The sequence below is a fragment of the Coccinella septempunctata genome, chromosome 8 (assembly GCF_907165205.1).
Source record: "Coccinella septempunctata chromosome 8, icCocSept1.1, whole genome shotgun sequence".
In the NCBI taxonomy this organism is placed as follows: domain Eukaryota; kingdom Metazoa; phylum Arthropoda; class Insecta; order Coleoptera; family Coccinellidae; genus Coccinella; species Coccinella septempunctata.
Genome location: NC_058196.1, coordinates 29716283 through 29743584, shown reverse-complemented (window position 1 = coordinate 29743584; position 27302 = coordinate 29716283). Strand labels below are relative to the sequence as shown.

General features: G+C 36.9%; 2 protein-coding genes across 3 annotated transcripts in view; both read right to left on the bottom strand.

Annotated features, from left to right (window-relative positions):
• Window positions 1-4: 4 nt before the first annotated feature.
• On the bottom strand, window positions 5-1977 carry LOC123318636 (protein preli-like). The gene is made up of 4 exons (XM_044905309.1): window positions 1612-1977; window positions 1287-1503; window positions 983-1138; window positions 5-757 (listed from the first exon to the last, which is right to left on the bottom strand). Exons 1-4 carry the CDS (start codon window positions 1701-1703, stop codon window positions 590-592), a joined length of 633 nt encoding a protein of 210 aa, XP_044761244.1. The 5' UTR covers window positions 1704-1977; the 3' UTR covers window positions 5-589.
• Window positions 1978-2239: 262 nt separating this feature from the next.
• The window catches only part of LOC123319090 (phosphoinositide 3-kinase adapter protein 1), a 28519-nt gene continuing 3456 nt past the window's right edge, over window positions 2240-27302 (bottom strand). Inside the window, exons 1-14 of one of the 2 annotated variants that reach the window (XM_044905938.1) lie at window positions 12061-12325; window positions 11174-11312; window positions 10648-10880; window positions 10406-10584; window positions 10053-10349; window positions 6693-6834; window positions 4718-4908; window positions 4581-4659; window positions 4356-4526; window positions 3929-4247; window positions 3545-3836; window positions 3230-3373; window positions 2956-3043; window positions 2240-2564 (exon numbers count right to left, since the gene is read on the bottom strand). In XM_044905938.1, coding sequence (XP_044761873.1) covers window positions 2407-2564; window positions 2956-3043; window positions 3230-3373; window positions 3545-3836; window positions 3929-4247; window positions 4356-4526; window positions 4581-4659; window positions 4718-4908; window positions 6693-6834; window positions 10053-10349; window positions 10406-10584; window positions 10648-10880; window positions 11174-11312; window positions 12061-12145 — 2517 coding nt within the window. In that variant the 5' untranslated portion in view covers window positions 12146-12325 and the 3' untranslated portion in view covers window positions 2240-2406. Of the gene's footprint in view, window positions 2565-2955; window positions 3044-3229; window positions 3374-3544; window positions 3837-3928; window positions 4248-4355; window positions 4527-4580; window positions 4660-4717; window positions 4909-6692; window positions 6835-10052; window positions 10350-10405; window positions 10585-10647; window positions 10881-11173; window positions 11313-12060; window positions 12326-27302 lie in introns of those variants that run through there. The other variant, XM_044905939.1, reaches the window with a different exon arrangement.

Here is a 27302-nt window from a genome sequence, read left to right as displayed (position 1 = left end):
GGAATAAAAATGATTATTTATTTTTCTACGTCAATATAATCAGCCTTACGATATCTACAACATACTAAAAATTATATGCTAATCGATGTCATCTATTTACAAATACTTGGAAATATTATTCCACGAAATTGCACTGGAAGAGAGGAATGATTTATACGGGAATTCAAATTATTTGACACTTAGAGAAAAGAGAGGTAAATATGAAATTTCTCAATTGACCAACTTTTTATTGAATTCAAAATTTGCCAGCATCCAAATATACTTTCTTCATATAATCAATTTTCCAAAAAAGAAAATGTTATAACAAAGAAAATAATTATGATAGCATTCTGTCTACACAAATATATCCACAACTTTGAACCGCCCAATAAAAAAAATGCAAAAATCCTTTTCTATAATGATTAAACACTGTTTTAAAATCTTATTCAATATTCACAGATAGGCTTGTAATTAAATAACAAAACGATTTAGCCATAGTATAAAAAATTACAGGTTAGGTTTCGAACTGTCAATTCCAAATACTTCAAAATACTATTATCTTCCTACATTTAAACCAATCATCCTTGTTTTTTATTATTAATTAAACTTATCAGTGCAATTTCACATACAATGGAACTTTGGCAGCAGCGGCTTTCGCTTTTGCCAGTTCTGAAGCATTCTTTGCTGCATCTTTAAGTTTCGCTGTAACTGTTGTTGTTGTGATCACTGGTGCACTGTTAGGGAACATCCCAGCTAAAACATACTCAAATCCACTAACCTGAAAAAATATTCTAATAATCACAAGTTGAAGCGAAAAGATACCTGATACTGATCTAATTTTATCCAATTCGAGAATGTTCAAGGTCAATATTGTTTATTAATTCAAGTGGAAAAAAGTAAACATGGATCAAAGTTCACTGGTATAGAGCTTACTGGAAGAGCTGATATGATTGAAAATAACCAAACCGGAGAAATATATATCAGACTATTGTAAAACACTCACCATTTTAGAACAGTTTTTCTTGAATCTCTCGTATCCAAATGCACAGATAGCTCTGCTGAATCCAGACACTTGGGAATCGAAGACGGCAGTTCTCAGCACCATAGTTTTTCCTGGATTTTCACTGCTCTCCTTATAGACAACTTTTTCTGTCACAGACTGTAAAGATGTGGAAAACTTCGATAATGCAAGCAATAATTGAAAGTATCCAATAAGAACATCAAACTTTCAGACTATAAGAACTGTTATGTATAAAAAAAAGAAAATAAATGATCAAAACATATCAGATTGAAGGCTAAGAGCATACCAGAACTTTGGTGTATCCTAAGTTTCTTGTGTATGTTGTTAGGGTTTTCGTCTTTGGATCGACAATCGATTCTTCAATAATGTTAACCAGGGCCTTTTGTACAAATCTCTCAGCCCATTTCGGAATGGAATTGGTTTTACTCAACAGTCTTTTAGTGACCAATTGCCCATCGGGAGTTATTCTCCTTTCAACTGTATCTTCAGTTAAAACATGTTTGCTGAAAAACAGAAACAACCACAAATTTAGAAGTAGAATATCCCTAATTTGGCTGCACCCACTTCAATACTATCAAATTATTCGATATTTACAAAATAACGAATATTACCTGTTTGGATTAGGATATCTTCTCCAAAATCCTTGGGCAACCTGGTCCCAGCTATAATTAAATGTAGTGGTTTGTTGAAAAAATTTGACCATTTTTGAACACTCAAGTTATTAGATAATAATGGTACGGTTAAATGCTTCAAACTTTTTTCAACGGAAGGAATAAATCAAACGTGCTCCTAAATATGATTTCCATGGCACGGAAATGTTGAATCAATTCGAAACGAAACTATTACTGACGGATTCTTTCATCGTCAGGATATTTTTATTTGAAACGTGCCGAAAATTTAACTGAACATCACTTCGACTGACACACAACGTGATGATAATTCTGTCACACAAAGAATACGATGATGCGATGAAAGTCACGTACGATTTTTAACAAAATAAGGTCTGCTCTATGTTCTAGACGTTGTCTTCTATGAACACTGCTTCCAGTTCATAGACAAGAAAGGGCTTTTTTTCTATGACTGCTTCAGTAGTTCCAATGTATCGTGCGTTGGAACTAATTATGTTCCTTGACCACAGATTTTCTCACTCTTCTTCGTTGATGTTCTACGCTCTTTTCAACAAGAAGATAAAATATTTCACTAAAGAGAGTTTGTAATGGATGTAAGTTAAATAAGAAATACGAAGATGGTATTTTTAATACTATAGTAACAATATACAAATATTCAAATACAAATATATAAAATAACATAAATTATATCAAAAAAGTTATAAATAAACTATGTACTAAACAATTTTCACAGTCACATAGATACAAAAAATACTTAAACGTATTTTCGTTTTGAATTTATTTTATACTGGTCGGCGTCCTGAAGTTCATGTATTCGTGAGACGATGAGGAATCATTGCTACAACATGGATTTGCAGAAATGTTCATGTAGTCGTTTCTGGCGGTTATTGGACCTTTCTCCTCCTTTATTTTGTTGATCGCGTGGTTGAGGACCTCTGGAACAACAAATAATTGATAAAGCTCAACAAACTTAGTGTTTCTTCTGGGTTGTTCTTCTGCTATTTGGATGATTTTTGTTGTTTTCAGTTTCTTTTTTGTTTTTTTTTTAATGATATTCATCACAGTGTGACAATGTTTAAAGTTTTAATTTTCTGAGCTTTTATAGGTATTAGTCTTGGCTCTTATCGAATTTATAATGATAATAATAATAAACTGATTGTCTGGTATCTGGACCATAGATTTTGATTCTGTCCATATGAATCTTTATCGTTTTAAGGCGGCTGCACAATTATTTTCTGCTTGAAAATCCCGAAGGTATGAAGATAAATTTCTGACCCCGTCCAAATTGGAAGCGTTTATAAATAGATGAAAATATTATATACTGACCTGCCACTGGTAAACCGGAAGGCGGAAACTGAATGTAATATTGATCATTCGTCGTTCCCTCGCTCTTTGGTTGACTGGACATCGTCTCCTGTAACAAAAATGGAATTATAATTTATTTTTGTCGACCCGTTTATAGGGGCCACATGCCGTTGTTATGAAATTTCATCGAACGTTAGCTAATAGGCTGTAAATGCTTTTCAAATTTTACTACCAACGAAATATTTTCAAACACGCACCTCGAATCAGAGAAATAATTCAAAAAGCGGAAACTCACCTCGATGGTTGTGGTTAATTTCGATTTATGTGTATTGACACATTTGATAGGCTTCGGCGCGGGTAGGGGAGTGTAGTGTAAATTCATAACAGCTCTGTTCAATTCGTTTCTGAAGTCATCGTCACTGTGCACTCTCATTATATTCTGAAAAAAAAGGATAATTGAACTACCGTTCATTTGCACTACCTTACATTTTAGCTTCCACCCATTAGGACTAACGGTCGTTGGAACTACTAGTCGTTAGAACTATGGCTCATTGTAACTAACCGATATTAGAACTACTAGTTTTTTGACTGAAGCGATCGATGTTCTCACCTTTCTCTCCTCGTTGTCCGAATGAGTACCGCTGTCTCCCAGACTGCAACCGCTGATGGTGCTCATTCTGCCGGAGGAGGACGAGCTTGAAGTGCTCAGACTGCTAACCGGCCTTTGCGATTGTCCGTTGGATATGTTCAAATTGCTGGTAGAAGACGTGATCGTTGGTTTGGATACGACGTGCTGCTCGCTATCTTCACGAGATTTGTTTCTGGAGAAGATCTTCTTGATCCTATCGAAAGGGCTGGGTTTCTTCAGAGCAACCTTCATTTCATGCTGGATTTTCTCATACCTGAAAACGTAGAAGTTCATTATTATATGAAATATTGTGCATTAGCAGTTTGACACATCATATGTCAAATTCTATATGTCACAAAGTCTCACCTTAACCTCATTTCCTTCAGTTGCTCCTGCTTCTCCTTGAAGGACTTTTGCACGTCGTTTCTGTTCTTCCATTCTTCAACCAGCTTCTCAACCTGCGATATAGAGTGTACGTTGTTCTTGAAATCGTTTATGATCTCTAATAGTTCCTTTTGTACTTTATCCTCGTGCACTTCGAAATTGTTCGGCAACGATGCCTGCTTGGTGATGACAGGACAGTCTTTGTCGTTTTGGTGTTTTTTCGATTTCGAAGAATTGGTTTTTGGCAGGGTGTTTACGTGGGTTGACGACTTGACTTCTTCACCAGTCTGGTGATCGTGCACTGCAAATAAGAATTACGTTTTTTTGGCGTGTTCAATCTTCCTTAGCTGTTGTCCACTGAATTATAAGGAGAAAATGAACAAGAGATTAAGCCAAATGGCTTTCTTACCTCTTATAGTCGGTGTATGCATCGGAGTGTATCCACTTGAGCTCATAAGATCGCTTGTACTACTGGTGCTTGGTGAATTAGGTGGAGATGACAGTTTTGAATTCACTGGTCTTGGTGCTGGACAAAGCTTGTAGAAATCCTCATGGTTTTTTGGCACAAGGTACTCTACTTCTGAAAAACCAACGGTTCAAAGAGTTCCACAATCATTTTAGATCAAACCCTTACCTGCGTTGTGATGGTCGTCATGATGGTGAGCAGAAATGGCCTTCAGCTTCGCGTACATATTGGAGAACTCGTTCATATTCTGCAAGTAAAACGGGGTTAACCAAAAGTCTTAATTTTTCAGTTTTATATTATCCTACCACATAGTTTCTCAGAGAGGCGGCTAACTCGCAGTGGTTGTTTTGCTCAGCGATTTCCGCAGGGGTAAAGTCGTAGATGTTCTTGATTTCGCACGCTACGTCCGCTCCAGGACAATCCAGGAGTTGAAGCGCCAACTTTTCCAGGCCAAACTTGGCCGAGAAGTGGAGTAGGGTGGGGTATTCTTCATAACCTGGAAAAATTTGGGTTGAGACAAAAGGAAACCATGAATTCAGAACTGGAAGGACCAAATAACGACCCCTGTGGGAACCCTATGAGGTGACTTTGATTCCAAAGATATCAGAATACGGATTTCGAAATATATAGTATGAGACGTGATTGTAAATCGGAAAACTTCGACATTTCCTTAGCGCCAGTTCGAACCCGGTCTGAAACATGAAATTTTCGACTCTTTGTTTCCGATCTATCGCACAGTTTTCCCTGTGTAATTCAAAACGAATGGACTAACTTGTTTCGAACGAACTAAAAGCAACCGCTGAAACAACTTTAATTTGATCACCGTTGTTCGCAGCGCAGATTGAATTTTGCATTGTTGCAGTGACACCCACGAAGTTGCCTGATTATTTTGTCGCATCGAAAATTTCAAATTACAGTTTAGAGGCAGAACTGCACCCGAGTGGACGTAGGAGGCTTCAAAGCAATTTATTACGTTTACATCCATGCAATTTTCAGCAGATTCATTCGTTAATTTCCAGGTTTGTATTGCCTTGACAGTGTTATGTTCTTGAAACATCGTTATGTGGAGTCTTTGAACATGTATTCTATCAAAATTGCAGATGGTTATGTTCAGAATACAAGTTGCAATTGAAAAAAAGATCAAGTTCGAATTTTATGTTGAATCCAATGGTTGAAACCGACCTAGTACGCCCCTGCCTTCTTCCAGTAAGTTCTGGAGTCGTCCAGAAGCTTATCGGCCGTTATACAGCGTGGTCCAGATCGTAACCAAGAAATTTTAACCACGTTTTCTACATCAAAAATTAGCCCTAGTTTGTCATATAAACATTTGTCGAGAAATGTTTCCTCTCCGAGATACGGCGTGTTAAAATTATAGAAAAAAAAATGTTTTTTATTAATAACTCTATTTTTATGAAATTCGAGACATAAGTTTTGAGCATCAAGGAGCACTTTTTGCATAATATCATTTTTTTTTAATTCTTACAGTGGCGTCCGTACTGCAGCGAGACTGAATATATTCAGATAAAAATGATACGCCACTGGTTTTTCCGACAATAAAAATTACTATTTAAATCCTTATTTAAGTTGGAGCAAATTCGGTCTCTTGACTTTTTGCTGTACGAGGCACCGTTTCCGGTTAAAAAAATAAAACACATTCTCATGCATGAAGAAATTGCCAAAATTTGATATAGCAAAAATAGTCTTATTATTATTATTATGTACCTACCATATAAAATTTTGGCGATTTCTTCATGCATGAGAATCTGTTTTCTTTTTTTAACCGGAAACGTTGCCTCGTACAGCAAAAAGTCAAGAAACCGAATTTGCTCTAAATTAAATAAGGATTTAAATAGTAATTTTTATTGTCGGAAAAACCAGTGGCGTATCATTTTTTTATCTGAAAATATTCAGTCTCGCTGCAGTACGGACGCCACTGGTAGAATAAAAAGAAATTATATTATGCAAAAAGTGCTCGTTGACGCTCAAAACCTATTTCTCAAATTTCGTAAAAATATTTCAAGCAGTGTGAGAGTTATTAATAAAAAACATTTTTTTTTCTATAATTTTAACACCCCGTATCTCGGACAGGAAACATTTCTCGACATATGTTTATATGACAAACTAGGGCTTATTTTTGATGTAGAATACGTGGTTAAAATTTCTTGGTTACGATCTGGACCACCCTGTAGTGAGGCTTAGTTTAAGGTCGCGATACCTTAGAGGCAAATCTACAATCTGTAAAATTTCTCTTGGACTCAGATTGGATAGGTGTGTACTTACTGTGTTTGTGAGCTTGTACAGCTGCAGCAAATGGGGTTGAATGACTCGCCAGCAGACTAAAATGTGGAGGAAGGTTCTTTTGGAAGTTGTGGACAAGCCAATTGTCCAGATTTTCCCTATCAGCTGGTGTGAAACCAAGAGTCTGAAAAAACCCTTCGTTAAATTTCGTAGGGAAAAAACCCAATACATTTATAGCAAATAACAGAGTAAAGCCTCTAACTGAAAACTTCAATAACAATTCTGTAGGAGTTCGTTTCCTTCCTTGGGTAAACACGACATTTTGAACGTTTTATAATTGTCAGTGCAAGGCGTTGAATCCTAGCGCTGTGTAGTTTTGTAAAGGCGGAACTGAAGGAAATAACTTTTCGATCATCTCTGAAATCCATTAACAAGACAAGCCGTTCGATAATTTCCTATTCAGTTCAGAATCCGAGAGCAGGTGATTAGAAATTATTGTCCAAAATTATCTCTCCAGATTCTGCCAAGTCCCACTGAGTTTTTCCACGATTTATGTATACGGACTATAAAAATGTTGAGGGTGCATGATTCTAACTGTTCATTTGTAGAGAATAATTAACAATCTAGTCGAATATAATGAAATATTTCATTGATGATGTATCATTGGATTGTTCACATGCCCCAAAAAGGTTATTCTACAGCTTGACGAGTTTCGAAGGACATTGCTTGGGCTGTAGTGGGGGAAGGGCCCTTTGTGTTCCTTAGGGTCTGTAGTTTTTAGTCGCTATCATGATTTGGACCGGAATGCATCGCGGTACGTTTTATAAAAATAACCGTTCTGTTAAGGCGACCCAGCAGGTGTATCAACCTTTCTGTAGCCTCTGCGAACAAGGATTCTGTCGCGCCCCGAAGGACCAAGTTTTAGAGCAACGGTTTCGTATAGTTTTCCACAGAATATCGAGCTATTCCGTCGTCATAGTGACCACTCAGAGAGCAGTATTATATTTGATAACAGGCTCTATACGACCGATCAAGTGTGAACTTGAATCTGGAAGCTCGCAATTTCTCGCCTCGATCGAGTATACTTTGATGTTCCCTCTGAAAGCCCGCCGAATAGCCGAGGCTTTTATGTAAATTTCCTGTAGGTAATCCAGCGGCGAACATTCTCGCAACAGAATGTTTTTCTTCAGATGAACGGGGGCTCTGATACGGTTTTGTCACCCTCAAAGCTGTTTCGATGGATATTTCATTGGTTTTTTATCTAGGTTAGTCGTGGATGAATTACAACGCCATCAGGAAGTCATGGATGTCAATTAGTACCCCTCACCTTCAGATTATTTTTTATTTTGATCAGATTATTTTTTATTTTGATACAGTGTAACAATTTGAAACTTGCCAGGCCAATTATGTCGCGTCAAGGATGTTTCCAGAGAAAATGCCAGAACAGGTCAATTTTCTTTTCAGAGGGGAACATATTTGAGCAGAATTGAAAGCCGAAATCTCCTCAACCCTAGGCGTAGGAGCTATCAGCCCTAAATTCTCAATAGGGAATAGGGGGTGAGCTATACCTCAATTGAAAAATCACTTGACCCTCTACATGAATACTATGGTTTGCAAATTTTTATTGAGTCCTTGAAGTAGTTACAGGGGCTGACAATCTGAAAACTTGCCAGGCCAATTATGCCTCGACAAGGATGTTTCCAGAGAAAATGCTGGAACAGGTCAATTTTTAGTCGAAGGGAAACATGTTTCTGGCAGAATTGTGAGCCAAAATCTCCTCATGCAATCTTAGGTGTAGGGGTTGTCACTCCTAAATCCTTAATAGGAAATAGAGGGTGAGGTATACCTCAATTGGAAGACAATAGTATTATGTAGGGGGATATATTGTCTTCCAATTGAGGTTTAGCTCACCCTCTATTCCCTATGAAGAATTTATGGGTGATAGCCCCTACACTTAGGTTTGAGGAGATTTCGGCTTACAATTTTGCTCAAAATATGTCCCCTCCCTTTAAAATTTGACCTGTTTCGGCTTTTTCTTTGAAAACATCTTTGTCGAGACATAAATTGGCCTGGCAAGTTTTCAAATTGTCATCTCCTGTAACTACTTCAAGGAATCAATAAAAATTTGCAAAACATAGTATTCATGTAGAGGTACAAGTGATCTTTCAATTAAGGTAAATCTCACCCCCTATTCCCTATTGAGAATTTAGGGGTGACAGCCCCTACACCTAGGGTTGAGGAGATTTCACCTTACAATTCTGCTCAAAATATGTCCCCCTCCGAATAAAAATTGACCTGTTCTGGCATTTTCTCTGAAAACATCCTTGTCGTGACATAATTGGCCTGGCAAGTTTATAAATTGTCACCCCGTAAAATACTGTTATATGGAATGCTTTTCGAGATTCAGATCACTTTTTGGATTTGATCAATATAAAAGATAGATTTTGAAAGGCGATAGATCAGTTTATCCATTAGTTATAATGAATAGTTCTGATGAGTGGTAGTTGAATTAACCGATAATTCTTATGCGCGTTAGTTTAAATGTCCAGTAGGTATTGTAGGTAGTTCAAATAAGCGTTAGTGTAGAGTGCTATTATATCCTTCCAAACTAACATCAAAGGGCAGAGTTAATGTTCGGTGAAAACAACTCTCTTATCCAACTAATAAATGTTGTTGCAACGAATCTTTTTATTTCGATTACCAATCTTTTTGGTTGTTGTTTTAACAAACTCAAGGCAAGTTTCGAGCCAATCTTCAGAAAGAAGTCTGGTTTATGAGTAAACGCACGAAAATGCGAGAAAAGGGAATACTCCTGACGAAAATAATGTATTTTTTATGAAATATTTTTGAAACGTCACATTTTGAAATAGGTAACCATTTCAACCGTTACCCAAAAAAATTATTTCAAGCACTTAAAAATGAAAAATAAAAATGGGTATTTAAAGTTCAAAGCGTTTTGTGAGAATTGTACAAGCTGGCAACATCCACTGAAATATGCCTTGATAATAAAGGACAACAAATACATTATCTTGATGAGATAGACAAAGATGGCTGTCTATGAAGTCTGCGACGAACGGGGAAGAAGGTCGTAAAATTTTATGGGATTTTTATGGCCGGTTGCAGTTGAAGCTCGCCAGTAAGTACGCGCATGTAGATCAACAGCTGTTATTTTATAAACATTTTCATTGTCTTGTATGCGCTGTTGCCAAATCGTAAACTCCGCACAAAGCGATTTAAATTTTAAAACCTCATATTTGAAGGATGATTTCGAATAGTTTCCGCGGTGAATTTGAAAAAATCATGAATGAAACTCATAATTATTCAGTTTAAACTCGCATATGCACTGATAACCCAAATTGAGAAGAATCCCCCATTGTTGAGAAGTATGCAGACTTCACTAACCTGGCACATGAATTCTACTGGATGATTCGACAGCCTGAGGATCTGCTCCAGTTCCCTCAGCCTGCTCTCGCACTTGATCGGTCTGCTCCCAATGATGCTACCGTTTTTCTCCACAATTATATTTATGATCGCCGTCACTTCCGTAAAACTATCAGGTACAGATATTTTGATCGTGTAGGGATTCCTCCTCTTCACGTTTTTCACCTCGATCATTTCGTTGTTTTTCTCGACTGAAATCTTGATCGAGTCCTCTTTTTGGAGAGGGTAAGCCAGAAGGATGAACACACTGTTTTGTCCCTAGAAAGAAAGGAAATTATGAAGCTACTACAGATTTTTCGAGAAATCTTCATTACCTGTCGGATTTTCTTTGGGGATACTGAAAAACAAGACTTTTCCTGAGCAGCCACTGAGCTTTGTTGCTTCCAGACTCTCGCCAGAATTGACATGGCGTGGCCGATGAATTCTTTGGTGAAATTTTCGTCTTGGTCTTGTCCAACTGTCATCCTTTGCCATTTGAAGTAAGTGGGAAGGGCTGAAAGAGTAAATTTAATCTTATTAGATATTTCTGGGATCCCCCAGGGCTGCGTTTGCGTACCTTTTCTGTGTACTTCTGTGATATCATCGTCGGAAACTCCCAAAAGGAGAGCCAGGGTCCTATCGGGAAGAAAAAGTTTCCCAAACGCGGTGTTTTCAGGGTGTTCAGATATATAGTCCAACAATCCAGGACAGAGGACTACCAACTGCAGTTTCACGCATGAGCTTTTTTCTAATAGGAGATTTGCATCCACTTTAGCCTCTATGAAGTCCTCGACAGCCAGATGTTGGATTCTGCAATGGAATTTATCTCATAACAATCAGCTTCTACCAAAGAAATACTGTTTGATAGTGTGTGAATATATTAAACGCAATCCTCGAGTATTATAAGCTTAGAGAGGGTTGAAAATAAGCCCTTTACAGTTCTTTTACCATCAATGAGCGAGTTTATCCTCTTTTTCGTTTCCCACAAAAAAAAAACAAATCGACTTTCGTTTTATTTTACCGTTTTTATCGAAGAGTGATCCACCGAAGGGGAAGAATCTCTTTGGAGAGTAAATAAATCATGGCATAAATCAGCTACTCACTTGAACGATTTACGATTCGTCTGTTTTCCAATTTGCTGGAAGTAGGAAGTGAAATACTCCACCCAGAGCGATGCTGCTGAGCTGCATCGAAGGGAAACCATCAATATATCCTCCATGTTTGTTCTTCTTAATGCAGTACCTGAAAAGAATGCCAGAAATTTTTATTTCACTGGAACACAGATGAATAAACGGGAATGAAATCTCGCATAATTTTTCAGGAACATTGTCTTATGAAAAAACGCTCTTTTGTTCATTGAGAATGTTTTCATATGATTCTCGAGTTAATGGGTTGTACAGAAAATCTGAAATTTTGCCTTTAGTTTTATTTATTGAGGTTTTTCCTTAGATTAATGGGTTTTTCAATCCAATTTTTTTAAATTTTTCAGTTGAGATGTAGGAATGAGTTATATTCCGAACATTTTTCATAAATGTAAAAGAATATTTCTATTTTCAATCGACCAGAATGTGAACCTATAGAAAAAGTAACAAAATATTGCTTCATCTAACGATCAATCATGTAGAGCAGAAAATAATTCATCTATGCTAATTAAAACATTATCTATATACAACAGTTGATTGCTCAAGAAAAACATGCAAAATTCTGCAAGGTTTTGTATCACAATTTAGACTTTGAATGGCCTTCGTTTATCTCTGCAATTTTTTTTCAAGAAATATAGATATATCGATTAATTTTCAAACTCTATTTTTGCAGTGAAATGATTCTAGAGCATGAAGAATTTGGATTGAAATATTTATAAGACAAAGATTCCCCTATTTCTTGACGTGAGTCTTTGTAGGAATGATGGAATACATCTTCCTGATCTATTTTGTTGGAAGTGCTTTTGAAGTTTTTACGATTATGGCATCGACAACATTTTTCCACTTACACAAGAAACTATTCGATGGGTTCGATGAGGAGAATCTATTCATATTACAATAAAGGGTTCTTTTCAGGATCCCCATCGTACTCATACAGGGTGTCAACCACTTTCACCTATCAGCACCACCAAGAAATCTTTTTCCACAATCGAAAGAAACTTTATAGTTCAATGTTTACATTTAACACACATGGCCCTTACTGCGCGGCCATTAAGTTGCTTTTATATTGAACACTCGCTACTTTGTTGTCTGCCCCTTGTCAGAGACCGACTATCCACTGATAGTGTAGTCTCCGAATGATGATTTTTAGATGCTAACTATTTTTCGTTATCACAGTCGCTGTGGCTCATGCCTCAGTCGGAATTTAAATGGATCTTTACAATTAAGAGCGAGTGCCTATTGCTATTGCAATAAATCTACAGGGTGGCAACTTTACTCTGCAATTTAACCGAGGACCGATTTTTTTGTCAAAAACATATTTAACCTTTGCACCTGTTTCCAAAAAAAGCTGAATAAAATTAGACGAAAAATTGAACTATTGTTATTATTTCAATTAATTCCATGAATAATGTAAGTGTAGTGTATGTTTATTTTTCTCATTTTGTTTCATTTTATTCCTCATTTCATCTTAATAAACACTTTATCATTATAATTTGCTGTTGAGTTATTGAATTTTCGAATTAGCTCGCATTTTGAAGTGAATTTTGATTTACCGAAAAAAGTAAACCAAAAATTTACCAGTTGATTTTATCAAACAAACGTTCACTAAACGAAGAAGGATAGCTCAAATTTCTTCAATGTACATTGATTCGACTATTAATGAAATTGTGTTGGTGGATCCCAACACACTGTATAGTATTTTTCCGATATCGACTGTTTATCGATCTATGACAGTATTGTTTTCCGACTATCTCCACACTTAATTCAATTAAATTTATGATAATATTCCAGCCATAATGGCTATCTCTATCCGTAGATACTAGGTCTATACGATAGGAATATTTATTCAGCAATTAGTAGCTTGTTTGCGTCATTCTCGGTGACTTCCGCTTAATCAAAGGGTTATTAACTGTCATATCTTTGCAGTAGAATTATTCTCCATCCATAATTGATGTCCATTCGTCAATGATGATGTTGCTCGCATAATTCATGCTCATCTGTAGTCCAATCCTTCAAATACAAAAGTGATTTTTACGAGGTGGAAATGATATAGAAAGAGCTTTTGGATTTTGAGTACCTACACCGTGAAAATATTGAAAAATTCGCTTTTTGATTCGTTGAAATGTACACTCAGAGGCAAAATTAACCGGCCACCCATCTCGAATCGCATATGGCTTGTTTTTCATAACTTTTTCTTCGACAACTTGGCGCAATGTGATGAGTGGGGAAATCGACAACCAATAAAATAATCATACATATGTTTTGTTAACTTCTTTCCTTTTTATTCAACAATAATGAGTTCAGTCGGAAGTTAACATTCTCGTCGCAACGTTAATGTACAGGATAAATTTGTTTTTAAGCGTTGCGATACAATTTTTTCCAATAAAACCGAGGTGTTGGGAAGCCGTTATTTTCTCCACACTAAAAAGAATGCCATTGGACGCAGCCGGAGCAGCTAAGGCTGTAGCACTTGCAGACGCTGGGTTCAGCCAGCGTAGGATTGGAAGACTGCTTGGATATCCAAGAACCACCATACAAGATGCTATTCGGCGTTACAGAGATACTGGTTTGTACACAAGAAGGCCAGGACAGGGTCGTAGAAGGTGTACATCAGAGAGAGATGATCGTTACATCTTCTCGAACGTTATGCGAAATCGGTTCACAACAGCGTCTGAGGCCCGTAACCGCTTGTTTGAGGTACGAAATGTAAGTGTAATTCTTCGAACAATAAGAAGAAGGTTGGCGGAGAGGGATTTCAGAGCATATAGACCAGCTCGAGTCCCAGAACTGACCACAATGCACAGAAGAGCGAGACTTGAATTTGCCCGAGAACACATAAATTGGACTTCCGAACAATGGAAAGCTGTTCTCTTCACGGATGAATCGAGAATTGCTTTACGACATCCTGATGGACGTCAGCGAGTGTATAGACGCCGTGGTGAGAGGTTTGCTGAAGGCTGTTTGGTGCAAACAGTAGGTTTCGAAGGTGGTTCGATCATGGTGTGGGCTGGTATTGCTTACGACGCCCGTACAGAGTTGGTCGTTTTTGATAGAGGCAGCGTTGATGCTCACAGGTACGTGACAGAAGTCCTTGAACAACATGTCATACCTTTTGCGCCATTAATAGGCGATAATTTTATTTTAATGCACGACAACGCTCGTGCACACACCTCCAGAGAGGTCACCGAATACTTGGACGACGTCAATATTCAACGATTACCGTGGCCAGCTCGAAGTCCAGATTTAAATCCGATAGAACATGTATGGAACAATCTAAAAAGACGCATCCGGAGTCGTGTGCCAGTTCCTACGACCATGAGTGAGCTAAAAGCTGCAGCATTTGAGGAGTGGGAAAATATTCCACAAAGGGATATTCAAAATATTATGGATGGGCTCCCGAATCGATTACAGGAGGTTATTAGGGCTAGAGGAGGAAATACGCGATATTAATGCGATGATTCAGTGCGATTTTTTCTTTTAATTAATCATTTTTATTTTCTGTAAGTTTACTGCAAAACGATATTTCTTTATTTTATGTTTCAATTAAACTAATTTACATTTAATATAAGTCTTTTTTTTACTATAAAGGTTCGCCCGATGTAAAAACATCACATAATTAATTGAATTACCATAGAATTTCGAATGAATTCGTAAAATGTAGGTGGCCGGTTAATTTTGCCCCTGAGTGTAAATACAGGAACTACAGGCTGGTCCAGATCGTAACCAAGAAATTTTAACCACGTATTCTACATCAAAAATAAGCCCTAGTTTGTCATATAAACATGTGTCGAGAAATGTTTCCTCTCCGAGATACGGGGTGTTAAAATTGTAGAAAAAAAAAAGTTTTTTATTAATAACTTTCACACTGCTTGAAATATTTTTATGGAATTTGAGACATAGGTTTTGAGCGTCAAGGAGCACTTTTTGCATAATATCATTTTTTTTTATTCTACCAGTGACGTCCGTACTGCAGCGAGACTGAATATTTTCAGATAAAAAAATTATACGCCGTTGGTTTTTCCGACAATAAAAATTACTATTTAAATTCTTATTTAATTTGGAGAAAATTCGATTTCTTGACTTTTTGCTGTACGAGGCACCGTTTCCCGTTAAAAAAATGAAACACATTCTCATGCATGAAGAAATCGCCAAAATTTGTTATGGTAGGTACATAATAATAATAAGACTATTTATGCTATATCAAATTTTGGCGATTTCTTCATACATGAGAATGTGTTTTATTTTTTTAACCGGAAACGGTGCCTCGTACAGCAAAAAGTCAAGAGACCGAATTTGCTCCAACTTAAATAAGGATTCAAATAGTAATTTTTATTGTCGGAAAATCCAGTGGCGTATCATTTTTTTATCTGAAAATATTCAGTCTCGCTGCAGTACGGACGCCACTGGTAGAATAGAAAAGAAATGATATAATGCTTAAAGTGCTCCTTGACGCTCAAAACCTATGTCTCGAATTTCATGAAAATATTTCAAGCAGTGTGAAAATTATCAATAAAAAACTTTTTTTTTTTCTATAATTTTAACACTCCGTATCTCGGAGAGGAAACATTTCTCGACATATGTTTATATGACAAACTGGGCCTTATTTTTTATGTAGAATACGTGGTTGAAATTTCTTGGTTACGATCTTGACCACCCTGTATAAGAGCTAGAAGGAAACGGATGACACATTTACCGAGTTCTTTTTCAGAGAAACAAAGAATGGTGAAAACCATAGCTTCCTAGAATTTTTCGTTTTTTGATTAGAAAAAAAATGAGATGTTGAAGATTTCGAAAAGTTCTCAGAACTTGTTTGTCTTTCAAGTTACAGATCTGAAACTTGAACTTCTTAGGCACTTTTATACGTAGAATCTACTGACAAAAACTTATTCCAATTCAATTCGAGTGCCTGCAGAAGGTTTGTATTTCAGAACTTTTGGAAATCGTCAAAATCTCAAAATTTGGTTACATCTTCAAGAACCAGTCGTTTCCGAAGACTCATTATAGGAAATAACGAACCGATATTCGAAAAAAAACCAGGATTTCCGATCTGTTCTCGGTGATCTATCACAGCGCCAAAAACTAGACGTCGAGCACCTAATTTGTGTAGGCAGCTGCCAAGTGTATATTCTTATTTATTTTTTCGTCAGTCGTTTCATTAGATTTCCCAGATTTAAAAAAAGGAAAAGGCGCTAGATGTTGGAACGTCGCTTGACAGGAAGGGAGTGCATGCTTCTTCCGGCCTTTCAGACTCAGGTTAACAAATGGGGTAATTATTACATGACCATTTGTCTCCTTCAGGGAAATAGGAATTTCTGTCGACTTTAATGTTTTCCGGTAATCGTAATTCTACTGGATCTTTCACTGAGGAAAGATCAGATGGCGATGTACAATTTCTGATTTGAATCCTCAAAAATTGAAAATTAAAATGAAAACTTGGAAAAATGTACAGGGTGAGTCTTTGACTCGTACAAATACACTGCGCAAAAAAATTATCGCACATTATGGAAATCTCAAATTTATTCTACAACTGAAGGTGTTCTCAATGATAATTATTTTTATCAGAATTATGCATGCATATGTTATCCACTTTCAACGGTTTTCTTCAATACAGATGTTTTTTCTAGCAGGAATGAAAGAACATGATATTATCAGATTTTGAATGTATTGGCTCCATTCTAAAATTAGTTGTTCTCGATCAATTCTAGTGATCAATAGTTTTTCTTTCGTTTGATTTTCTACACTCGATCGCTATGCAACGCGAAACACGCAATTTGACCCAAGAGGAATGTGCCCAAGCGGTAGTTTTGCGAGAAGAAAGGTGGACTTACACAAAATTTGCAGAAAGGTTTGGAGTTTCCCATACAAGTGTGTCCAGAATGTTGCAGCGGTTCAGGGAGACAGGTATGAATGTCCGAAGACCAGGACAGGGTAGACCACGGGTAACAACTGCCATTCAAGAACGTTACTTGAGAGTTTCTTCGTTGAGACAACGGTTTGCAACCGCTCGCCTCCTTCAAATTCAGCTTGAGAAAACTCATGAGGTGCAAATTAGCACTCAGACAATAAGAAATCGCCTCAGAGAATATGATTTAAGGCCTCGTGTCGCGGCAAGAGGCCCAGCTCTTACCCCAGCCCATCGAAGGCGCGTTTGGATTTTGCGAGAGAGCATATCCATTGGGAAGAGGCCGATTGGGAAAGAGTTCTCTTCACAGATGAGTCTAGATTCTGCCTCTACCATTGTGATCGACGTTCCCTTGTGTACAGACGTCCACATGAAAGATATGCTCAGTGCATTTTCCTGAATACTACTGGTTTCGGGGGAGGATCGATTATGGTATGGGGTGGAATATCTTTGACTGCTCGCACAGACCTAGTGGTAGTTGATAATGGAACATTCTTGAAGAGCATGTAGTGCCATTTGCCCCATACATTGGTGAAAATTTCATTTTTATGGACGATAATGCCAGACCCCATCGTGCGCGCATCGTTCAGGAGTACCTTGAAGAGGTTGAAGTCTCTCGAATGGAATGGCCAGCAAGTCCAGATCTCAATCCGATTGAGCAGGTTTGGGACAACCTCAATAGAAGGCTGAGAAGTTCAGAAAATCATCCAGCTACTCTTAATGACTTAGGAATCCAACTCGGAGAAATCTGGAAAGGATTAGATCAGAACATTTTAAGATCACTCATTTTGAGTATGATCCGTCGTTACCGAGCTGTAATTAACGCAAGGGGTGGAAATACCAAGTATTGAATCACTTATAAGCATTTCAGTATTTTGAAAATTGTTCATTTCTCTTCTTTCACATAAGATTCGGTGAAATCCTGAATTTTTCTCCCATTTAATGTGTCTTGTTTCGTTCAAAACCTTCCCGAGAGGACATAAAAAATAAGTTATAAAGTCAATGTAGAGTTTACTTTTATTAAAATTGAGGTTTTCAGAATGTGCGTTAATTTTTTGCGCAGTGTACTTAAGGGGAAGTAATACCTTCACTTGGTTTTGGAAATTATAGAAGCAATAACTACTGACTTTTGACATATCATCTCATTCATTTCAAATATCAAGTTCTAAAAAAGTCTTCCACCTACGACCTTAGCATTCTTTCAGAGCTGAAAATAACCGTCCATGAATGAAGTCTTGTAAAGCTCAAGGATCATTTCCTATTGTTATCAAATTCACCGAAAGGAAAGAAATGTACAATTCCAAGATTAAATAATTTATATCGAATTGTTTGTTCCAGTGTGACATGCATAAACAAACCGCCGGCCGTGTAATGATAATAGCCTATTGACACATTTTCGTTTGATGAATCCGTTTGATTGACGTTTGCTGTATGTCATACATCGAAATTTGCATGATTTCATTGGCCCATCAAACCGCAAATATGTTACACTGAGAGCCGTACATACATACGTAAACAGACGTGTGGTTTGAATAATCAGCATAGACAACCTAAGATAATCAGTGAATCAGTATAAGACGTCCTCGCATGCCCAAAGGTTCAGTGAAATGTTCGCCTACAACTATTGGGTATTTACTACTAAACTCGACAAGGAAAAACTTCTTGAATTGTTGTACACCCTGTATAATTTCAAAGGTAAAGAACGACTCAATTCATTAAAGAGATTCAGAAGGAAACTTCATAAATTAAATTTTCACTATAACATTAGAATATTACAAAAACAAAACAAGAAAAAAACAAAACTTCTTTAACCTAGTGGGGTTGATTTTCTCGACGTTTTCATGTGTCACAGGTAATAAATCGATTCATTCCTCCCGAAGAAGTTATTTTTTATGAACCCAGCTTGTGCCAGATCACATCAGTTCATCTATCTTGGTTGTGTGCAACATTACCCGTATAGGAAGTGATGTAACATCTATATAAATACAATGGTCCCCTTATTTTCTCCATAAGTTGAACAATTATCATTGAAAACTTCCGAAACCATTAGTTACCCAATCAATTATGGGGACGATAAAGAAGTTTTAGCTTCTTTGTATGCCGACTTGATTGAGAGGATGTAGTTCTGTAGAGTTCAAAAGATAAAACAACCCCAAAGTCAAGCGGTGTGGATCAACTTGACAAAGATTCACTAAGAGCGAATTGTTTCCACTCTCAACAAGAAAAACGATTGTTTAATTTCGCAAATTTTATTGCCCAATATCTTTGTGATTTCCTGCAAAATGAATTGGAGGATCATTTTAAGCAAGTGATGTGACAATTCGCCTATAATTCCCCATAGAAATTGACTATTTCCTGGCTATAAGACCACTTCATGATCTAATTACTGTTATAAACATTATTCAGTTGGGTAAATTCTCGAAAAACCGTTCTTCTATCGATATTTTGGAACGTGTATCCATTGGACGAGTTGACTGGCACCGTTCAACCTTACCATCCTCTTGACCTGAAGACCGGAAGTTGGGCCACGTGTTCCGCAGTTAAGAAGAACGCCTCAGAGATGTAAACCGTTCAACATTAATTATTATTATTTCTTCGGACTATATTTAGTACGGTAAAACCCCTTGTATTCTTTGAAAACTAATATGTGTGCTTGGTCTTGTATACAAGCTACCGTAACAATTATATACTGTCATAGTTCATGAATATCTGGAGAGATTAATAAGAAGGGGAGGTTAGCACATGCCGCAGATGAAAACAAACACACGGCTGGACTTTTTGAATAGTCCAAGAGGGAGTCTGGAAATTTATGTAGGGAAATATGAGGAAAGCTCTGAGATGAAGACAGGATAAGAGATAAGAACCCAACTTTTTGGGAATTTTTCGAAGAACATCTTTAGAGTGATTTATCTTCCAGATCTTTAGATCGCAGATCTAAACGTGATACATATTCTGGAAGAGCAACTCTTCTAGTAATAAATCTGAGAATTTTATCCATTTCGGCACAACCGTTCGATCTTGAGGACGTTTTAACTGAACCCAATTTTTTGGAATTTTTCGAAGGTCATCTTCAGAGTAATTTATCTTCCAGAAAAATTATCGTAGGTCTAAACGTGATACATATTCTGAAAGAGCAACTCTTCTAGTTATAAGTCTTACTCTATACAACTTATTTTACTCCTGAATTTGAGAAATATTGCGTCCGGCACACTTCAGAGGTTATTATACTTTTTGTTTACATAAACGAATAAAAGAAAGTACAGAAATGTTAAACATCGAAATAATGTTAAGAGTGAGAGGAAAGGAAGTTTACACTTAACTTAATCACTGTGTTAATATCAAAATATTATCGTTCTCAAGGCACGCTTAGAGCAAAAACAAGGCAGTACATACTACTATGCAGATACAACAAACTATGAATGAAAAAATCACGAATATTACCAGGGACTTCCATTCTAGCAGAAGGAAAAGACAAGTTGATGTCTCAATTTTCATCTGCTTTGTTTGGTCTGATTATTCTTTCGATAGTTTCATTAAAGAGGCAAAGTTTCCGATGTGAATTGTCAAGATGAACAAGCCCATGTATCTCATCCTTTATGTCAAGAAGAGGTGATACATTGTAGAATTTTTTGTGGAGAACTTGAGCCATATATTATTTTAGCTCTGGTTGGGAATACCATTGAGTCCCAAACATCTGGTAAAAACCGTAACAGGTCAAATTTATGACAAACCTCTGTAAAAATAGCACGGGACAATGGTACATTAAGTCATTACTGCTAATTCAAGCTGACTTCGACATGGATTGATGACTTTCGATGCAACTTTGTTGTTTCAGATCTTGAAAACTTTGTCCCAACCATAGACTTAATAATATATTATTATGTCTATGGCCCCAACTGACTTGACTCTATGAAAACAGTTTAACAAATGATTTTTCGAAACCCTGTAGAAGGTTGTATTTGATGAGATTATTCTAAAAACGTGAATGAAAATTTTGATTATAGTGATAGTTTAAGATTAATATAAAATTTCCTGAAAGTTCTTCATACATTGTCGTTAGTTGACAGAGCTATATTCCATTCACATTCATTTTAGCAGTCGGTTGGCCATGAAATAATTTTCTCAAGTTTTTGTAACTGGAACGGAGTAAGGTTGTCACTCATGAAATGTCGTTATTGTCATAACGCCGTTGCCACAACTAATATCAATTTTTATTACGAAAATGCCGAAAGTGATTGAAAAAGAGAGAAGACATGGTTTCAGGAAGTGCTATATTTAGTAGAATTCAGGTCCTCTCATTCAAATAGTTATACCCTGATATTCTAAAATCCACAATACGTCAGACGGTAGCGAATATATTCAATGTAAGAGAATTTATATAATGTTTCATCTGAATCTAAACGACTCATATTTTAGCTGAATATTTTCACAATCAGAAAGATTGTGAATGAAGAGGATGACAAAGAATTTCCTTCTATTGAGAGACCCAAAAAAGTGGTGGCATTTGAGAATTTTATGTTTGAGTGAATTAATGCGAAAAGTTTACTACAAAATTTTCGATGAATGTCATCGTAGAATAAGTTCCCGAAAATTGATTTTTCTATTTTTCACTTTTCACTTGTCCTATATATTGATAATGTCTTAAGGTATCAAGAAATACTTATATTGATGCAAGATTACTTTTGTTGAAGAATTAAACATTCTTGTAATTATCTGTTAATTCCTTCGGGGGATACCCATTCCCAACCACTGCATCATATGCATTTCATCTTCGGGTTAATATTTTTGAAATTTACAACTGATGTAACGTATTCAAACTTTAGCCAAAGAAGATAACGAACATTAACTCTCCTCAAGCTAGTGCATATTAGGATATTATACTGATCTCTTGTATTTACCATGCAAAAACTGGATTTGGTATGCCTTAAATCAGTTTGTATAAACTTCAATTATGTTCGTCACATATTTCCCGAAGAGATTCAACATTGTGATGAAATACGTAATAACAGAAACTTTTACGTAGAACGGGCAACATAGCGTTAATTTAAAACCCAAAAATGATTTGACAACCTTCATCATAACCCCACATTTTCGTACTATACAGAGTGAAATGTGTCAAATTTCCATGGCCAACCGAGTGCTAAACTAAAAGTGAATGGAGTAGGAAGCGTTACTCGATAGAACTGTTGACATTTTCATCAGGATTAAAGATAATGCAAACAAAAAGAAGAAAAGAAATGCAAGCAGCGAAAATTATACTATTTTGTGATCGAATGTCATTGGAAATAGGTTATATCCACTATGGCAGTTGGATTTCTGCGAACCAATTGGAAGTGGTGGCGGGAAATTTTGAATCTAACTCGGGTATCTATGGCTGTATTCGGGTTCGGCTTTTGGACGGTCCGAGAATTGTTCTAAAACTGCGCAAAACTGTTGCGCCCTAGTATAAAATCCATTGCGCAGTTCTAGAACCATTCTCGGACCGTCCAAAAGCCGAACCCGAATACAGCTAACATCTTTCGATACAGTGGATTAGTTAACAGGAGACATGAGTTGTCTCAGACGCCCCTGAAGAATTCCAGGAATCGAAAACAAGGAAAAATATCGAGTTTCACGATCCAATCCCAAAATCGACCTCCGCGAAATTAATACGTCGAAGCTCTCCGAAAAGAATACCGCGAAAACCAATCAACTGATCGCGTATATGAATCATCATCGTATTGTTTTCGGCCAGCCGTTTCACCGTAATGAACCCATTTCCAATTATCGAGCTGGGGGCCCAGCCAAGCCTGTAAAATCGAAAATTTTACCGGGAATCCGAGGAAACGCGATACTTCTACCCGAAACTGTAACAGAAAACCGCCGTCGTTCATTTGTATCTCCTCTTTTTTCCAAAAAAGACCTAATGACTGCGGTGACATATGCTCCTCTGGCGTGTCGCAGATATTTCAGGTCTTAGCGACAGATTATGCTTCGTGCCTGCTGCTAATTTGCTCAGATTAGACTCTATACGAGCGATATTGAGTTTGATTCATTCGATGCGGAGGTGGTGTCTGCTTTCCAAGAATATCCCCCTTTTTAAGTACACACGAGTATGATGGACAGGTTTATTTTCAGCCTGGATTAAAGGTTGATCCAGTGGTGGTTAATTTTTCTCCCTCTTCCTTTGAATAAACGAAAGAAATTGAACGGTTGATGTTCTGTGCTCTTAAGTACTGCCTAGCTTGAACCACACCATTTTTTCATCATATTTCAGCATTCAGCAACGTTTTGGCAGCACTGTCTCCGGATTTTCATGCGTTTTTTGAAATCTACCTGTCTTAAAACCGTTTTTACCAGCAGAAGTGAGATTTACATCAGAGTCCATGAGTCTACTTTCTCTTGGAAACCTGTGACGAGTGGAGTGTCACAAGGATCTGTTTTGGGCCCACTTTTTTCCTTCTTCTCACCTCCTGCTCCTTCTTTCAACCTTTGCAGGCTCCTAGAAAGGTGAATCCTAACGAAAAAATCACTGGCGTACTATTTTTTCTTCAAAATCTCGATCAAATATCTCCTCATGTCGAAGAATTATGTATTTATTTATTTGGAATACATTCAACGCCGTCTAGTTTGAAAACGAAGCTTAACCGGACTAGGGCCTAAGCCTAAGGCCCGTTTGCACCAATAACCCTTAAAAGGAGTACTCAACTAAGCGTCCTTTAAAGTTGATGGACGCTTAATTTTATTCCCATTTGCATGACTGTGGCTAAACAGAATCTTAAGTAAGGGACCCTTAAGTTTTTATATCTAGTGATATTTCAGTTTTTTATTTTGGTGCAACTTCATCCTTGTTCAATACAGCCATTTCATTGGCTTCCGATGGTCGTTGTCATTTCATTACCCTAACTTTACTGTCCTGTCAGTCAGTTTCAAGTAAATTATTATATTATTATCAAAGAGTTTGTTGCTAACTATAATATGATTTGTGACACAAAATTGAAAATAAAAATACTGATAGCAATGATAGCATAACAATGAAGGCAGAAGAAAAGACTTGGTAATCAGTAATGAATTCCTTCAATTCTCAAAATCCATCAAAAATGAGAAGTTCAGCAGCCAGTTTAACAAATTATTTTAGGTTAGAATCTCGCCCTCAAATATTGAAGTGGTCATTATAGGAACGCTTAAATTCAAGGTTAACTTTGGTGCAACGTAATTTAAGTTAAGGGTTCTTTTTAAGGGACACATAACACTAAGTGTGTTTGGTGCAAAAGGGTCTAGAAGACCTTAGAATAATGTCCCACTTGAACCACACCATCATATTTCAGCATTCAGCACTGTTTTGGCAGCATTGTCTCTGGATTTTCATGCGTTTTTTGAAATCCACCTGTCTTGAACCGTTTTTACCAGCAGAAGTGAGATTCACATCAGAGTCCATGGGTCTACTTTCTCTTGGAAACCTGTGACGAGTGGAGTGTCACAAGGATCTGTTTTGGGCCCACTTTTTTCCTTCTCCTCACCTCCTGCTCCATCTCCTAATCTTTGCAGGCTCCTAGAGAGGAGAATCCTGACGAAAAAATCATTGGCGTACTAATTTTTCTTCAAAATCTCGTTCAAATATCTCCTCATGTCGAGGAATTATTTATTTATTTGCAATACATTCAACGCCCTCTAGTTTAAACGAAGCTTATCCGGACTAGGGCCTAAGCCTAAGGACTAAGGCCCGTTTGCACCAGTTGCATGACTGTGGCTAAACAGAATCTTAAGTAAGGGACCCTTAAGTTTTTATATCTAGTGATATTTCACAGTTTTTTTTATTTTGGTGTAACTTCATCCTTGCCGATGATAGTTGCCATTTCAATACCCTAACTTTATTGTCCTCTTTCAAGTAAATTATTATATTATTATCAAAGAGTTTGTTGCTAACTATAATATGATTTGTGACACAAAATTGAAAATAAAAAGACTGATAGCATCACAAAGAAGGCAGAAGAAAAGGCTTGGTAATCAGTAATGAATTCCTTCAATTCTCAAAATCCATCAAAAATGGGAAATTCAGCAGCCAGTTCAACAAATTATTCTAGGTTAGAATCCCGCCCTCAAATATTTAAGAGGTCATTACAGGAACGCTTAAATTTAAGGTTAACTGTAGCCATTTAAATGTCAGTTAAAAGTTGGTGCAACTTAATTTAGGTTAAGGGTTCATTTTAAGGGACACTTAACACTAAGTGTGTTTGGTGCAAACGGGTCAAGAAGACCTTAGAATAATGTCTTGAATTTGTTTGCAATTGTTTTGAAACATCCAGTATGTTGAATATTGTCGTCTTCAAACGTCAAAATGGGATAAAAAAATCTTATACCACGTTTTGTTAGTCTTCAATTCCAAAGACTCCTTCTGCTTTGATCCTACACAGCTAAGAAAAATTTCAGTACAGAACCTGAAATGTTCTTGATAATTGAAATATTGAATATTAAAACCCAAGGCTCTGTATCAATGCCATAACCACAAGTCCCATTGAATTATTTTCTCCCGCTTCCAAAACCATAAGGTTAAGTTGGAAAAAAAGTGAAATACTGCATCTGCATAGCTCCAGATATCTCTGAAATACCGAAAAACACGTGTAAAAGACTCCAAATAGGATTACTGACATAGGGGCCACGTGCTGCATCGCTGTCACCCTCCGATAACGAGAATTCGATAAATTCCACCCCTAAGAATTCACCCCAAAGGCGCGGCGCATCCCCTACCCATTCCTCCTATATCAATCAAACTGGCTACAAGTGTGAAACTCAATCTTTCGCACCATCTACCAGTTTCTCACCCAAATCCGAGGTAGCCCGCCATCTTAGATCTGCCAGCACGTGACATCCTGTACACGTGCATCTCAGCTCCCGGTATGGAGACATCGGAAGTTGCCATAGCGCCCCCTGTGAATATTGATGCACTTGTTTACATATCACGGTCCATAACAGTAGTGAATAACGTACGAATAGGTATAGCAATAACTGACAGCTCATTTTTTCATAGTTGGAGCGGAAAAATTACACCTTACGGTGGTTTATTAAGGAAGTCGACACTTTTTTTCGATTGGGTTCGTATCGGGGGAGTCGCGTGGAATACAATAGATCGGCGAAGGCGTTGATTCTGTGAGGAGGTGATGAATGAGGATGAGATGGCTATGAATAAAGATTAACTGGCAGGCGCCATTAGCGAATGCTATCTTTGTCTAGGAATTACATGACAGGCCTTTTACATAATGTATTTTACTACATACCATGGATTTACGATTTGCGTATTCGAAGAATCGATATTTTTACCTCATCTCTTGTACTCATCACTATGTAGGAATAAAATTCATCCCTTTGCCCAAAGTTGTCTAAGGTCAAATGAATAAACAAACACTCGGTTAGTTGGCAATAAATTATCTATGTTTAAAGTCAAAATGGCGACCGAAGATGGCGGATTCTTTTGTGGTTATGTTTCGTTTTTGCGTTTCAGGAATTTTGGATTAGTAGTGTGACATTATCAACATTATAAGAGTCAATAATCCAAGATAGTGGCTTCATTTTTTCCTTGCGATCTCGAAATGAAATGAAAGTTGTGGGAATTTCTCAAAAAATAATTAATTTCGAATACAAAAAATTACCTTTAGTGTGTATAGTAATTAGAACTAACGCTTGTCTGTAAAAATGTCTACGTCAGATGCATTTACTCAATGCAACGATAAGTGGATTAAATGGTATTGAAAATAGTGGATATATATTGCAGGAATTTGCAGAATAAGTCATATTTTTTGAGTACTTACTGACATTTCTTTTTCCTTTTAACGATATAGTCACACCACATGAACAATGAAGTTGTTCAGTAAGTCAACTGATGGCAAAATGAAATTCGAGGAACAGTCAGAACTATTTAAAATCAGAGAATTTATGATCAAACAGTTATATTCTTATAACTTTATAGCAGCAATAATGAATCCAGATTTGCAGAGTTCAGCACACCTTCTGATCTAGATTCTGATCAACCTGCGTATTTTAATGGACCATACTCAATCGATACGTTCGAATAACATTGTTAAAATACTCTATTTTATGGGTTTAGCGTCTATTTTTGGTCCAAGAGTTACTGACCCACACAGTAAACTTGGAATTGTCCGAGAGAGACATCTTGATATTGGTTTACAGGAACGTTAATTTTCTGTGCTGATT

What these genes read in the sequence shown, in the direction of transcription:
- LOC123318636 (XM_044905309.1), bottom strand. Translation starts at nt 1,703, where the DNA reads ATGGTCAAATTTTTTCAACAAACCACTACATTTAATTATAGCTGGGAC. An exon ending in AGATATCCTAATCCAAACAG is followed by an intron (nt 1,504 to 1,611) that starts GTAATATTCGTT and finishes TCTGTTTTTCAG; the next exon opens with CAAACATGTTTTAACTGAAG. An exon ending in TAGGATACACCAAAGTTCTG is followed by an intron (nt 1,139 to 1,286) that starts GTATGCTCTTAG and finishes ACATCTTTACAG; the next exon opens with TCTGTGACAGAAAAAGTTGT.